This window comes from Podarcis raffonei, chromosome 9, assembly GCF_027172205.1.
Source record: "Podarcis raffonei isolate rPodRaf1 chromosome 9, rPodRaf1.pri, whole genome shotgun sequence".
Classification (NCBI taxonomy): Eukaryota; Metazoa; Chordata; class Lepidosauria; order Squamata; family Lacertidae; genus Podarcis; species Podarcis raffonei.
The window spans coordinates 76,573,069-76,587,586 of NC_070610.1; the positions used below are offsets into that span (position 1 = coordinate 76,573,069).

Here is a 14,518-nt window from a genome sequence, read left to right on the forward strand (position 1 = left end):
GCCTTCCAGGTTGCTGGCCATTGCTGCCTCCTGTAGCAGGGAGTTCCATAGTCTGACTCTTGCATCGTTTTAACAGTCATGCAGAATCCAAGAAACCGTGGTTTGCTAAGGTCATGCGCCCTGAACAAACTACAGTTCCCATGATCCTTTGAGGTAAGGCACCACTCTTAAAGTGATCCAAGGGTGCTTTAATTTAATAAATAAACAGAATGCCTTTTAAATGTGTTTGTGGGAGGGGGGGTATTGGTTTGTGCTCCCCCCCCACTCGCCTTTATTATGAATTTTGTGTTTTCATCTTGTACAGTCATACCTCATGTTACGTTTGCTTCAGGTTACATTCTTTCAGGTTACGTCCCACGGTGACCCGGAAGTACCGGAAAGGGTTACTTCCGGGATTCATCACTCGCGCATGCGCAGAAGCGCAAAATGACGTCACGTGCTTGAGCAGAAGCGGTGAATCGCAACCCGCGCATGCGCAGACACGCTGCTGCGGGTTGCGCTCTTTTCATGTTGCGAACGGGCCTCCGGAACGGATCCCGTTCACAACCAGAGGTACCACTGTATTTTGAATGTTGCGAACTGCCCTGAGTTCTACGGATGAAGCGCAGTATACAAATTTAAGAAAGAAAAAAAGAAATTGTGATGTACGCTACACAAGTGACCCTAGCAACTTTATCAAGACCTGCTTGTCATATCCCGAGAGAACTTACGTCTTCTTCACTGGAACAGGATATCCTTGGTCCCCCTCCAAAGTCCAAGATGCTATTTATTATTATCTATTAAAAATGCTAAAATTCCCTTCATCTGGACGGATCTGAGGGCAGCACACAATAAACTCAACAGTCACAAAGTGCAATAAAACATAATAAACCCCCTATAACACCAAAAGCAGAAACAATTATAAAACAATAAAACACCGATCAAGGCAACAAAGAAAAGAAATAGGGAATCGGCAGGAATTGAAACAGAGGAAGGCAAGATCCGACCTTTTCCGCCTCGCCAACATCCCGCCGATTCCGTCCTCCTGAGATCCATCGCGGCCGGACAAACTCTCCCTGCGGTGACAGTCCTGAGGGTAGAAAACAGACACTCAAACACCCAGTTAAGTGAAACAAAATCTTCCACCCCGATCCCTTGCCAGAATCATTTAAACCTCTGCACCTGCCCAGAGAGAAAATGGCCCATTTTAGGGACGGCAAAACTGAGCTACAGGAAAACCAGCAGGAAGGGCCCCTCCCAAAAAAGTAGTTTGGGGAGCAGAGCAGGAACAGAGATTTATCTGGAAACCGAAGGCAAACTCAAAACTCCGCTCACTTCCCCTTTGGGGTTGTTTTTTTCTGCGAAATACCTGCAGGGGGAAAATACCCACAAGAAAAACAGAGGAAGGGGACCGAAAGCAGGAAAGAAAACTGTTCTTGTGGCAGAGCGATAGCATCTAGATCTGTCTTCCAGATAGCAGAAGCTGAAACAGTTAAAGGGAACTCGGAAAGCTGCCATGAAGCACCGACTTGAGAAGTCTCCAAAACAACCAGAAAACAACTTGGATTACTCAATGGCAGAGCGGATGGGAGAGCAGGGTGCTTTGAGACATGATGAAAACTCTTAAATAGTTTTACCTTGGATCCTGAACACCTTGCGAGTCGAAGAGAAGTTGATGGACTATGCAGAATTGGCGAAACTGACACACAAATTGCGAGACAAGGACAAGTGTGACTTTAAAGAAGAATGGGAACTTTTTACAAATTACTTTAAACCCCCCCCCAAAATGAATTGGACTCCTTATCAGGTTTTGAATAAACATACACAAATTTATTGATTGTTAACATAATAGACAGATAATTTAAGGATCTTTACAATTCTACAATATGCAGAGAATAACAGGTGTTGAAAAATCAGAGAGAGGAGCTGAGGGAGGGTTTTTCTTGGAGAGGGGGGAAATGGGGGGGATGAAGATGATATGTTTTGATAATTTGTTATGTTGAAATTCTTAATAAAATTTATTTTTTAAAAAAAAATCCAAAGGACTGAGCACGCTCCCAAAGAAGGGGGCTTTGTAATATGCTTTCCCCTTATCAGTTAAGACTATACATATGCATGAAGTACCTTCCAATCATTTGGGATAACGCCCTACTATGATTCCATATAAGGACTCTGGTTAATTGCATATTAATTAAGCAAGCAAACAAAGGACTCTCTGAGCACCTTCATGCAGCGCGTGGTCCTCTTCTGTATTATGCACATTCTTTGGTATGTGGTAAGAAGATAAGAGAGACATCACCTTGCCAACAAAGGTCTGTATAGTTAAAGCTATGGTTTTCCCAGTAGTGATGTATGGAAGTGAGAGCTGGACCACAAAGAAGACTGATCGCCAAAGAATGGATGTTTTTGAATTATGGTGCTGGAGGAGACTCTTGAGAGTCCCATGGACTGCAAGAAGATCAAACCTCTCCATTCTGAAGGAAATCAGCCCTGAGTGCTCAATGGAAGGACAGATCCTGAAGCTGAGGCTCCAATACTTTGGCCACCTCATGAGAAGAGAAGACTCCCTGGAAAAGACCCAGAGTGTTTAACAACCAGTCCCTCTTGTATCATTTCTAGATAGCTCAGTTGGCTAGAGTGTGGTGCTGATGATGCCAAGGCTGCAGGTTAGTTCCCCGCAAGGGAGAGCTGCAAATTCCTGCATTGCAGGGGGCTGGACTAGATGTTCCTCAGGATCCCTCCCAACTCTGCCATCCCATGTTTCCAAAAAAAACCAGCTCTGTCCTGAACAGAAAGGCAGACAAAATCTTGAGACCCCATTAACCTTGACTGGCCCAGCATCCTAAAAGAAGCCAAGTGCCAAGGAAATTAGTCTGGGATTGGTCCCCCGAAATAGAACAGGCAGCCCATCAACCTCACATCTGTGGTCAGGAGGACAGAAAGTGAATACACAGCCACTGTGAAATTCAATGGGATAACTTGCTAAAGGGCTTTTTAAAAATAGGCTTAAGAAATGTATCTCCCTGGCCACCGCCACCGCCTCCCCAATTTCCTGCCACCGCTCAATTAAATATTCTCTCGGTGACTTGAAAAGCCTATTAAGGATAAGTAGATCTCAAAGGATCATAAGCACCAAAGCACACGAGCCCAGACGTCGGTTCAAACGGCTACGCTGTACCTTGTTCAGGATCCCACGGGAGACATTTTCCTTTGCAAGCTCTACTTAAATGAGTAAGATTTGCAAGAGGTCATGCACTGGTTAATTTAACCAGAGAAAGGAAGTTTGGGGGGGGAGAGACATGCCTGGGACTCACCCCACAGTGTATCATCTTATAATTTTAATCCGTTCTAGTATTTTAACATTTGAATGCTGCAAGGTAGACTTGTAATTATTTCTTGATTTTACTGTCTATCCTTCGTAAGCTGCTTTGGGGGTTTGTTTGTTTTTATAATCATAGACTTGTAGAGTTGGAAGGGACCTCCAAGGTCACCTGCAACCCCCTGCAATGCAGGGATCTTTTGCCCAATATGGGATTCGAACCCACAACCCTGGGATTAAGAGACTCCTGCTCTACCAACTGAGCTACCCCCTGAGATTCAAGCCTTGTGTAAATTTTATGCATAACAGCTCAGTTGGTTTGAGCGTGGTGTCGATAACGGCAAGGTTGCAGGTTCGATCCCTGCATATGGGACAGCTGCAAATTGCAGGGGGTTGGACTAGATGACCCTCAGGGTCCCTTCCACCTCTACAATTCTATGATTCTGTGAAATAACAAATATTGTACGCAATGGCCTGCCACACTACCAAGGCAGCTTTTGCCCACATGGCCACAACGCTCTTCCTAAAAGTTTGTTTAAAGTGCCCCATTTTTGCTACCTTCAGACAACTCATTTACCAAGCATTTGTCCTGATTTGCTTCCACAAAGCTCTTGCAGTGGTTAGACTAGATCTGTATCTATATCGGTATATTGATGGAGGAGAAAAAGCTATTGATGACTGTGGGAATGTTCAGGGATGCAGGAGAGGATATATTGTCTGATAACAGCCTTTCCAACTTGTGTTAACAAGTTCACAATTTAGCAGAGTAACATTCCCCTTTTTAAACTTGGCGGATGCGTTTGCTCAGGCTCGCTAAAGCCTCTATAATAACTGTTCTGGTATTTTCCCCTTATTCCCTCATAAAAGAAAAGACACGACACAGTCTTCTATAAAAGTATAAAAAGGTTTACTCACACATCATTCTGTTCACAATAGGATCTCAGAAGGCAGACTTAGCTTAGAAAAGTAACATACACCTAGAAACTATCTCATAAGGAGACAGTCCCTTTGTCCTCTCTGGACAGGAGGCCAAGAGAGCATCTTTGGCTAAGCAGATGTTGCTTCTTTGATGTATGTAGTCAAAAAGAGAGAGATGGCTGTCCTGCCCTGTGCTTTTGTCGTTACTTGCGCAGGTGAGGCCACGCCCACCTCTAGTCACATGCAGAGGAAGTCTGTCCCAGCCCAGAAGGAAACAGGAAGTTGACCTGCTGGCTGGACAAACATTCCTCCCCATGTGTAAACATGTTCACTCTAGGAATGTTGTACTTGACTGCTCTTGTGTTTCACATCCCACAATGACTGCTGTCCATGAAGCTCTGCCTGCATGAGCAGAGACAGCAGTGCTTCTGAATGCCACCGACTGGAAATCACAGGAGCAGAGAGTTGCTTTGGGGCTTGGACCATGTTTGCTGCTTTCCCATAATGGGCATCTGATTGGCCACAGTGAGAACGGGACTCTGGACTAGATGGGCCATTGGCCTGATGCCTATCAGTGTTTTATTTTTAAAAAAGGTCTAAGCCACTGAGCCTCTTGGGCTTGCTGATCGGAAGGTCGGCAGTTCGAATCACCATGACGGAGTGAGCTCCCGTTGCTCTGTCCCAGCTCCTGCCAACCTAGCTGTTTGAAAGCACACCAGTGCAAGTAGATAAATAGGTATTGCTGTGGCGGGAAGGTAAACAACGTTTCCATGCACTCTGGTTTCCGTCACGGTGTCCCGTTGCACCAGAAATGTGCATGACCCAGAAAGCTGTCTGTGGACAAACACCAGATCCCTCGGCCTGAAAAATGAGATGAGTGCCACACCCCATAGTTGCCTTTGACTGGACCTAACCATCCAGGGGTCCTTGACCTTTTACCTTACCTTCTAGAAACCACAGGAGGAGAGAGGGCTCTTGGGCTCGGATCCTGCTTGTGGGTTTCACAGGTATCTGGTTGGCCACTGTGAGAACAGGATGCTGGACTAGAGGGGCCATTGGCCCAATCCAGTTACATGGCTTTTCTTAGGTTCCGGTGATTATACAGTCATACCTCGGATTACAGACGCTTCAGGTTGTGTTTTTTCAGGTTACGGACCGCTAAAACCCGGAAGTACCACAACAGGTTACTTCTGGGTTTCGGTGGTCGCGCATAAGCGCTAAATCGTGCTTCGCACATGCACCGAATCGCAACTCATGCATGTGCAGATGTGCCGCTGCAGGTTGCGAACCCTGCGGGTTGCGAACGTCCATCCTGCACAGATCGCATCTGCAACCCGAGCATCCACTGTATCTAGTATTTATTAAGAATTTGGAATCATAGCATTGTAGAGTTGGAAGGGACCTTGAGAATCATCTGGGGAGACCCAGCCAGATGGGCGGGGTACAAATAAATTATTATTATTATTATTATTATTATTATTATTATTATTATTATCTGGTTCAACCCCCCTGCAATGCAGTTGTCCCGGACGGGGATCGAACCTGCAACCTTGGCGTGATCAGCTCTCAACAACCGAGCTATCCAGGCTCATTTAGTCTGATTCATTTGCAGGTAAAGAAATGCCATTGCAACACACTTCATAATCGGCACCAAGCTGAGCCTGCAGCTCCTCACAAATTGCTGATTGGAAGAGGAAAGGGGAAGCAGGGAAGAGGAGGAGAGAAAAGAGCTTAGTCCAGCCTCTGCCAGACTGGTCTCTTCCAGAAGCTTCGGACTACAACTCCCATCAGCCTCAGGGAGCACATACTGAAGGCTCGGGTAAGACAACAAACAGATCTCGTTCAAAAAGGAAGGGAAGAGAGAGAGGAGGCTCTTCCGAAACACCTGTTCATTCAGCATCCATCCTGCTTTGCTGGCACAAAGCTGATACAGTTGTTCCATTATATCCAGCCCTTACTGAGCATCTGTTCCGATTTCTGTGCAAGGGAGGTTTATATGACAATGAGCGTCTGTTTGGCTGTCATCTTTATTTCCTTGCATGGTGCTGACACCGCTTCATGATAAGATTATAAGAACATAAGAAGAGTCTGAAACATCTGAGAAGGATTTCAGTTCAAAGCGTTGTAAATTTAAATTGGGAAAACCGGTAGAGAGAAAAACGGGACTCCATGTTGCCATCTGGTGGCACAATGTTATATCACACATACAACACATAGACAGTAAATCACTTTTTCTTTACTGGTCTAGCTGAGTCCTGGGATTCAGACGCATTGCTGCCTCTAACTGTGGCAATCCATAGCCTTCTCCTCCACGAATTTGTCTCATCCTCTTTTGAAAACCTTCCAGGTTGGTGGCCATCACTGCCTCTTGTGGCAGGTAGTTCCACCGTTTAACTGTGTGCTGCAATAATAAATCGGCCCAGTATACCTGAAGGAGTGTCTCCACCACCATCGTTCAGCCCGGAAACGGAGGTCCAGCTCCGAAGGCCTTCTGGAGGTTCCCTCACTGCAAGAAGCAACGCTACAGGGAACCAGGCAGAGGGCCTTCTCGGTAGTGGCACCCACCCTGTGGAACACCCTCCCATCAGATGTCAAAGAGAACAGCAGCTACCAGACTTTTAGAAGACATCTGAAGGCAGCCTTGTTCAGGGAAGTTTTTAATATTTAATAGGTTATTGTATTTTAGTGTTTTGTTGAAAGCCGCCCAGAGTGGCTGGGGAAACCTAGCCAGTTGGGTGGGTACAAATAATAAATTATTATTATTATTAGTCTTTTACGTGTCCTGAATCTTCCAATATTTAGCTTCATTGAGTGTCCAGGAGCTCAGGCATTGTGAGAGAGGTAGGAAAGCTTTTTTTAATTTTATTTAACTTAATTATTACAAAATTTAAGCAAAATATTGCAAACACATTCATATATATTTCAGATATGCACACATAGGTGAAAAAGAACAATAAAGTGGAAAGGAAGAAAAGAAAAAAGAAAAAGAAAAAATAAGGAGAACAAGAAGAAAAGAAGTTGGAAGAGTTTCTTCCAAATTTATTCTACAAATATCTCAATACAGTAAAAAAACTCTAGCAAAGTTCTCTGCCTTGTTTTGCCTGTCCAAAGATCTAAGCGACTTCCCTGTCCAACATCACAAAGACAGAGAAGGAGACTCTGGGCTGGACAGACACTTCTGAATCGGTCCCAGACTAGACCATATAGAGTCATAATGGAGCGTAACTAAACTCTGGCAATCCCAAGCCAGAAGAAAGGAATTTCCCCCAGAAACACATCTACGGAAGCTGAAACATCAGCAGCTGCACAGCATCACAGCCAACAAGGCACACCAGCGCATGGGCGCCTGTCCTTGTCCCCCAAGGACACCCAATGCTCTTCGTGTAAGAACTGGCCCAAACCACATTTGCACCATGCGCGTAAAGCGGCGTGGTACCACTTTAAACAGTTGTGGTTCCCTCTTCCGCATATTGGGAGCTGTGGTTTCCTAAGGGAGCTAAGAGCTGATACGAGACCCCCCCCCCGGAGGACTACAGTTCCCAGAGCTCCCTGGGAAAGAGGGTTGATTGTTAAAACACTCTGGGAACCGGCACCCTTAACAAACTACAGCTCCCAAAGGGACATAAGAGGAGCCGCTGGATCAGGCCAGTTTGCCCATCTAGTCCAGCATTGTGTTCTCATAGTGGCCAAGCAGATGAGCCCCATCACCTTTTTACCTTACCTGCCTGCAGGAAACCCACAAGCAGGATTCGGCCACAAGAGCACTCTGCAAATCTGTGATTTCCAGGAACTGGTGTTCAGAAGGATCGCTGCCTCATGGCTAGTAGCTATCTTCCAGATTTTGCTTAAAGTGATAATGCTGGACTTTAGATGCACTGTGTGAATGTGCCAAGTGTTAGAAACTCAGATATGTCAGCTAGGCACTGAGCGGCTCTTTAAACCAGGATTACAGCTGCGAAAACTGAATGTCTAGTTGCCAGTTTGGGGCAAGGCGGATCGAAAGTCGTATTTTTCAGTACAGTCATACCTCAAGTTACGTTTGCTTCACATTGCGTTTTTTCAGGTTGTGTCCCGTGGCAACCCAGAAGTACCGGAAATGGTTACTTCCGGGTTTCACCGCTCACGCATGCGCAGAAGCGCTAAATCTCGCCACACACCTGCGCAGGTTGAAAGCTTTTCATGTTGGAATGGGCCTCCAGAACGGATCCCATTCACAACCAGAGGTACCACTATACAGTGGTACAGAGGTACAGTGGTACCTCGGGTTACATACGCTTCAGGTTACAGACTCCACTAACCCAGAAATATTACCTCGGGTTAAGAACTTTGCTTCAGGATGAGAACAGAAATCGTGCAGCGGCGGTACAGTGGTAGCAGGAGGCCCCATTAGCTAAAGTGGTGCTTCAGGTTAAGAACAGTTTCAGGTTAAGAATGGACCTCCAGAACGAATTAAGTTCTTAACCCGAGGTACCACTGTACAACTTTTTGCTTCCCGAAAATTAATTGTGACTGTGCAGATAAAATATAACGGATAGAATTCTTCAGAAAGTGTTGCTAGTGTGTGGAAACAGTCAAGATCCAAGGATCCCCAGGCATGTGCCTCCAGATGGTGGAGACATCAGGTGCCATCCTGATACCCGGTCATCTTCACTTGGTCACAAGAGGTTAATAGCCAGGTGCAAAATGTGGCCGGCACCTGGTGAATTTCGAACGCTGAATGTGCCCCTGGTGTTTTCCCTCTTTGGGCAAATCCTTCCTCTGAGCTGTTCCCACTGACAAATCCTTATACAAAATGGAACTCTGGAGAACCGCTATCCAAAATTGGACTCAGGTTCTGTTTGTGGGCTTCCCATTGTGGCGCCCCCTTGATCACTGTAAGAACACTGTGTCCAGGGCATCTGTCTGCCAGCTCTATCTGGTACGCAGGCTGAGACCCTCCCTGCCTGCAGACTGCCTCGCCAGAGTGGTGCATGCTCTGGTTATCTCCCGCTTGGACTACTGCAATGCGCTCTATGTGGGGCTACCTTTGAAGGTGACCCGGAAACTACAACTAATCCAGAATGCGGCAGCTAGACTGGTGACTGAGTGTAGCTGCCAAGACCATATAACACCTGTCTTAAAAGACCTACATTGGCCCACTGTACATTTCCAGGCACAATTCAAAGTGTTAGTGCTGATCTTTAAAGCCCTAAATGGCCTCAGCCCAGTATACCTGAAGGAGCATCTCCACCCCCATCGTTCTGCCCGGACACTGAGGTCCACCTCCAAGAGCCTTCTGGCGGTTCCCTCTCTATGAGAAGTGAGGTTACAGAGAACCAGGCAGAGGGCCTTCTCGGTGGTGGTGCCCGCCCTGTGGAACACCCTCCCATCAGATGTCAAGGAAATAAACAACTACCTGACTTTTAGAAGACATCTTAAGGCAGCCGTGTACAGGGAAGTTTTTAATGTTTTATCATGTTTTTAATATTCTGTTGGGAGCTGCCCAGAGTGGCTGGGGAGGCCCAGCCAGATGGGCGGGGTATAAGTAATAAATTGTTGTTGTTGTTGTTAGACAGTCCTGGACTAGAATGGCCCCCTTTGGAGTCATCCAGCAGCCAAGCTTTTCTCTGGTTCTTATGCGCCACCTTTTGCCATCATTCAAGCCACCTAATCTGCCAACAGGCGCAGAGAGGTAACCAATTCTCCAATGCACCTCCGAGTGGAGGGGCTCCCGAGACGAACTGAAGATTGCACCCTCCCTACCAGCTCCAAACCATGGAGCTACTCTGAATTCAGGAGCACATAGGAGTGGGGGTACATTTCAAGGCTCCCAGCTAGAATTGCCGAAGTTTTGTCTGAACTCTTAAAACACGGCACCCAAACTTGAAGCCTGGTGGTGAATGGGACTGATTCTGCACACTGGTAATTTGGGGTGTAATTCCTTCCTGCTCACTGTTCGTAGTGCCCAGATACAGAGGTGGGGGCTCTCTCTCCAAACCCAGAAATAGCCCCTCACTAGATCCATCTGGATAGTTAGCCTTGGTGAAGACGTGACATTTTCATCCCCAAAAAAGTTTTTGAGTTTCTGCTGAAATGAGGCTGCATTTTAACGTTGTATTTTAATCTTGCATTTTAAGTTGCATTTCAACCAATTGTTTTATATCTGCTGTTAGCCGCCCTGAGCCCGGTCTTGGCTGGGGAGGGTGGGATATAAATAAAATTTATTATTATTATCTGCACCCAGCAGATAATAATACCCACCCAGCTTCTCCCTACAGAAGCCAGGGGTCTCTCTACCCCCTCTTTCCCAAAACAACCAGACCTGTTAAGCCTTCCTCCTGTTCTCACGTTCACCCCAAAGAGCTCATATCCGTCCCAACTCAGATGTCGGGGTGAGGGGTGCCTATTCATCCCAAATCCCTCAACCTCACACCCCACCCGCGCCACAAAACGAAACAAAACAAGAGCGAAGACCTGTTTCCATGCCCAGCCAGGAAGACTCACCCTGCACAGCCAACACCCCGGAAAAAAACCCACATGCCCAAAATTATCCCTTAATATGACGGATCCATAATCCCAACGCGCAACGGCAGCGTGGAAGCTCCTTCTTTCGCCCCCTCCCAGATGCCAGGGTGAGGGGCACCCGCTCCCCCACAACCAGAAATCTCTCGGCTCTCTTGTTTCTCCTCCAACCTCGGCTAAACGTTGTCCTTTTAAGCCACCAGCGCCTGCTAACCTTCTCCTACCGCGGAGACAACCGGCTGAAATCCCCCCTTTCTTTAACCGGGGTGGGGAAGGAAGAGGGGGAAGCCCCATACTAACCCCCCAACCCACCCACCAGCTGTTCTTTTTACCTTGCACTTTGGAGATGTCAACGTTGCTGGACAGAAGAAGCAGCAGAGGGAGGCTGAAAAGACCCCGGAGCGCCCCGCGCGCCCAGCTCCGTCTCCGCGCTCCCGTCTCCATGCCAGACGGCTCCCCGGTCCGTCTCCTTCGAGCCTCCCCTGCCCTCTCAACTCTCTTCCTCTCCTTCCCTCCGCTCAGTCATCACATCCCTCTCTCTGCTGCCCTCTCGCTCCCCTCTTCCCCTCCTGCAGAAGCCTCTGTCTCTCTCTCTCGCGCGCGCGCTCTCTGGTTTGGTCTCTCCAGCTCGGAGTTCCTTGGCTGCCGACTCTAATGAGAACCACATGGGCTGGGAAGAGCCCACCTCGCTTAGAGGAGCCCTCCTCCTCCTCCTCCTCCTCCTCCTCCTCCTCCTCGCCTGCCCCAACAACCCCACCCTGCAAGGAGATCTCAGCTCCGGGATCCTTTCTCTCCCTTGCAGACGCAGGCGTGCGCTTTCCAAGAACGCGCGCCTGTCCAGGCGCACGCAGGCAACACCCTGGTCCCCGCGAAGCCCGACGCGCCCCGGCGATCTTGGCAGGACAAAAGTTCAAAGCGAAGGTGGCCAAAGCTCTTGGATAGAGACAGGCAGCTGTTGCAAAGCGCAGAGAGCTCTGGCTCAGCCCCAGAAGCAGCTGCGAAACGCCGGGTCTCAGGGCGCGAACCCACACATGCCCCAAGGCCCGACATATTTAACAAATCAATAGGCTGTTTGTTTCTCCTGTTCCGTTTTGTTTTTGAAATCCTTCGTGCAGCGTGGCGTAAGGGGCCCGCGTGAGGGTGGCTGTTTGTGCAGCCCTGCCACTACAAAGCCCATGATCCAGCGCCAGCACAACCGAAACATAATAAAAACCCACCCTCTGAGCTCACACAGAGTTCTTTTCTCTCGTCTGGTCCCTAGCTAGCAGAAGGACAAGGCTTCAGGAATAAACTAAGCCAGCATTTGTCATCCCACCCCTGCAAAAAAAAAAACATTCCTAAGTTTACATTTTGGACACAGTTCAATATAAAGCAAAACTCCGTTCAATGTCTCTGGGACTGAATGGGCTTAAGCATGCCTAATTCTGCTTTTTGTATTTAAAGTTTGCACTTGGTATAATTGAATGAGTTTTTCTTGCCACCCTAAGCAACAAAGAAGGGAAGTAAAATCAAGCTTGGTTCTATTTGTTGCATGTATATCGCACCTTTTCTCCAAGAATCTCAAGGTGTCTTGCGTGGTTTTCTCCCCCACCCTCATTTAATCCACAGAGCAGCCCTGCAATGTAGAGTAGGATTAGAGACATTGACTGCTGCATGGTCACCCAGTGAACTTACCATAATGGCCAAGCAGGGATTTGAAACCTGTTCTCCTAGGCCAGGGGTCAGCAAACCATTTTTTTTTAAATAATATTTTATTAAGTTTAACAATAGAAAAGTAAAACAATAAAAACAAAGAAAATATAAAACACAACAATACAAACTTTCATGATACATAAAATACAAACATTTAACAAGAAAACAAAAAAAAAGACAATCAACACTCAAAAAGTAGAATAAGAAAAACACAAATCACTCTTTTCCAATTATTCATCTTCAATTAACTTATTTTCCTGACTTCCTCACGCCTCCCTTTTTTATATCCCTTTTTAACAATTAGTTCAGCAAATTCGTATCCTACTACTTTATCCTTATTTATTTTACCTCCCAAATTTCTAATTTTTATCTCTTATTACTAGAACCCCTTCATTTTAATTCAATGTCATCAGCATTCATACATTTTACAATACTTCTGTAAATAAGTTTTAAATTTCCTCCAATCTTCTTCCACCAACTCTTCTCCCTGGTCTCGGATTCTGCCAGTCATCTCAGCCATTTCCATATAGTCGATTACTTGCATCTGCCATTCTTCCAAGGTGGGTAATTCTTGTGTCTTCCAATACTTTGCAATGAGTATTCTTGCTGCTGCTGTAGCGTACAGGGGTCAGCACACCTTTTCAGCAGGGGGCCGGTCCACTGTCCCTCAGACCTTGTGGGGGGCCAGACTATATTTTGAGGGGGGGGAATGAACGAATTCAGACCTTGTGGGGGGCCCGATTATATTTTGAGGGGGGGTGAACAAATTCCTATGCCCCATAAATAACACAGAGATGCATTTTAAATAAAAGCACACATTCTACTCATGTAAAAACACGCTGATTCCTGGACCGTTCGCGGGCCGGATTTAGAAGGCAATTGGGCCGCATCTGGCCCCTGGGTTTTAGTTTGCCTACCCATATCCTAGGCAGTGGTTAGAGCAGGCATAGGCAAACTTGGCCCTCCAGATGTTTTGAAACTACGATTCCCATCATCCCAGATCACTGGTCCTGTTAGCTGGGGATGATGGGAGTTGTAGTCCCAAAACATCTGGAGGGCCGCATTTGCCTATGCCTGGGTTAGAGCATTAACCGTTACACCATACTGCCACTTATAAAACCAGATGTAATAAACTGATACATTTAACCTAATAAGCTGATACAGACTCCCAAAGAGGCTCTTCTTCCTTGGAGATATTTAAGCAGAGATCGGATGGCCAACTTTCACGTACAGTTGTACCTTGGTTCTCGAACAGCATGTGTTTTGGGAGTTCCGTTCGACTCCTGGAACCATTTGAAAACCAAGGTGTGGCTTCCGATTGGCTGCAGGAAGAAGAAGAAGAAGAGGAAGAGTTTGGATTTGATATCCCGCTTTATCACTACCCGAAGGAGTCTCAAAGCGGCTAACATTCTCCTTTCCCTTCCTCCCCACAACAAACACTCTGTGAGGTGAGTGGGGCTGAGAGACTTCAGAGAAGTGTGACTAGCCCAAGGTCACCCAGCAGCTGCATGTGGAGGAGCGGAGACGCGAACCCGGTTCCCCAGATTACGAGACTACCGCTCCTAACCACTACACCATACTGGCTCTCATACTGGAGCCTCCTGCAGCCAATCGGAAGCCACGCCGGACGTTCAGCTTCCAAAAATCATTCAAAAACCGGAACACTCCCCAGTTTCGATCGTTCGGGAGCCAAATTGTTTGGGAGCCGAGGGGTTTGAGATCCAAAGTACGACTGTATGATTTAGTTGAGATTCCTGCATTACCGAGGGTTGGACTAGATGACCCTCGGGATCCCTTCCAACTCTACAATTCTATGACTCCATCCTGCTTTTCATAAACATAGAAGCCACACCCACACCATAAATTTCAAGCAGTCTTAAACACCACTTTTAACAACCATGTGTGTTTCCTCAAAGAATCATGGGAACTGTAGTTTGTTATGGTGCAGCCGTGTGAGGGGGCCTCCTGAGGACACTCTGCCTCCTTAGCAAACTACAGTTCCCATGATGCTTTGAGGGAAGCCATGACTCTTAAAAAAGCCGTGACTTTAAATGCTTGGTGTGAGTGTGGCCCTGATGGGTTACTGGTAAAACAACAGGATTTTTAAAT

The 14,518-nt window shown here is 46.9% G+C and overlaps 1 protein-coding gene across 1 annotated transcript in view; it reads right to left on the reverse strand.

Moving 5' to 3' along the window:
* The window catches only part of ADAM33 (ADAM metallopeptidase domain 33), a 97,781-nt gene extending 86,620 nt beyond the window's left edge, over positions 1 to 11,161 (reverse strand). The window contains exons 1-2 of the mRNA XM_053402307.1: positions 11,050 to 11,161; positions 987 to 1,069 (exon numbers count right to left, since the gene is read on the reverse strand). Of these exons, the coding sequence (XP_053258282.1) occupies positions 987 to 1,069; positions 11,050 to 11,161 (195 nt within the window). The remainder of the gene's footprint in view (positions 1 to 986; positions 1,070 to 11,049) is intronic.
* Between the last annotated feature and the right edge of the window lie 3,357 nt (positions 11,162 to 14,518).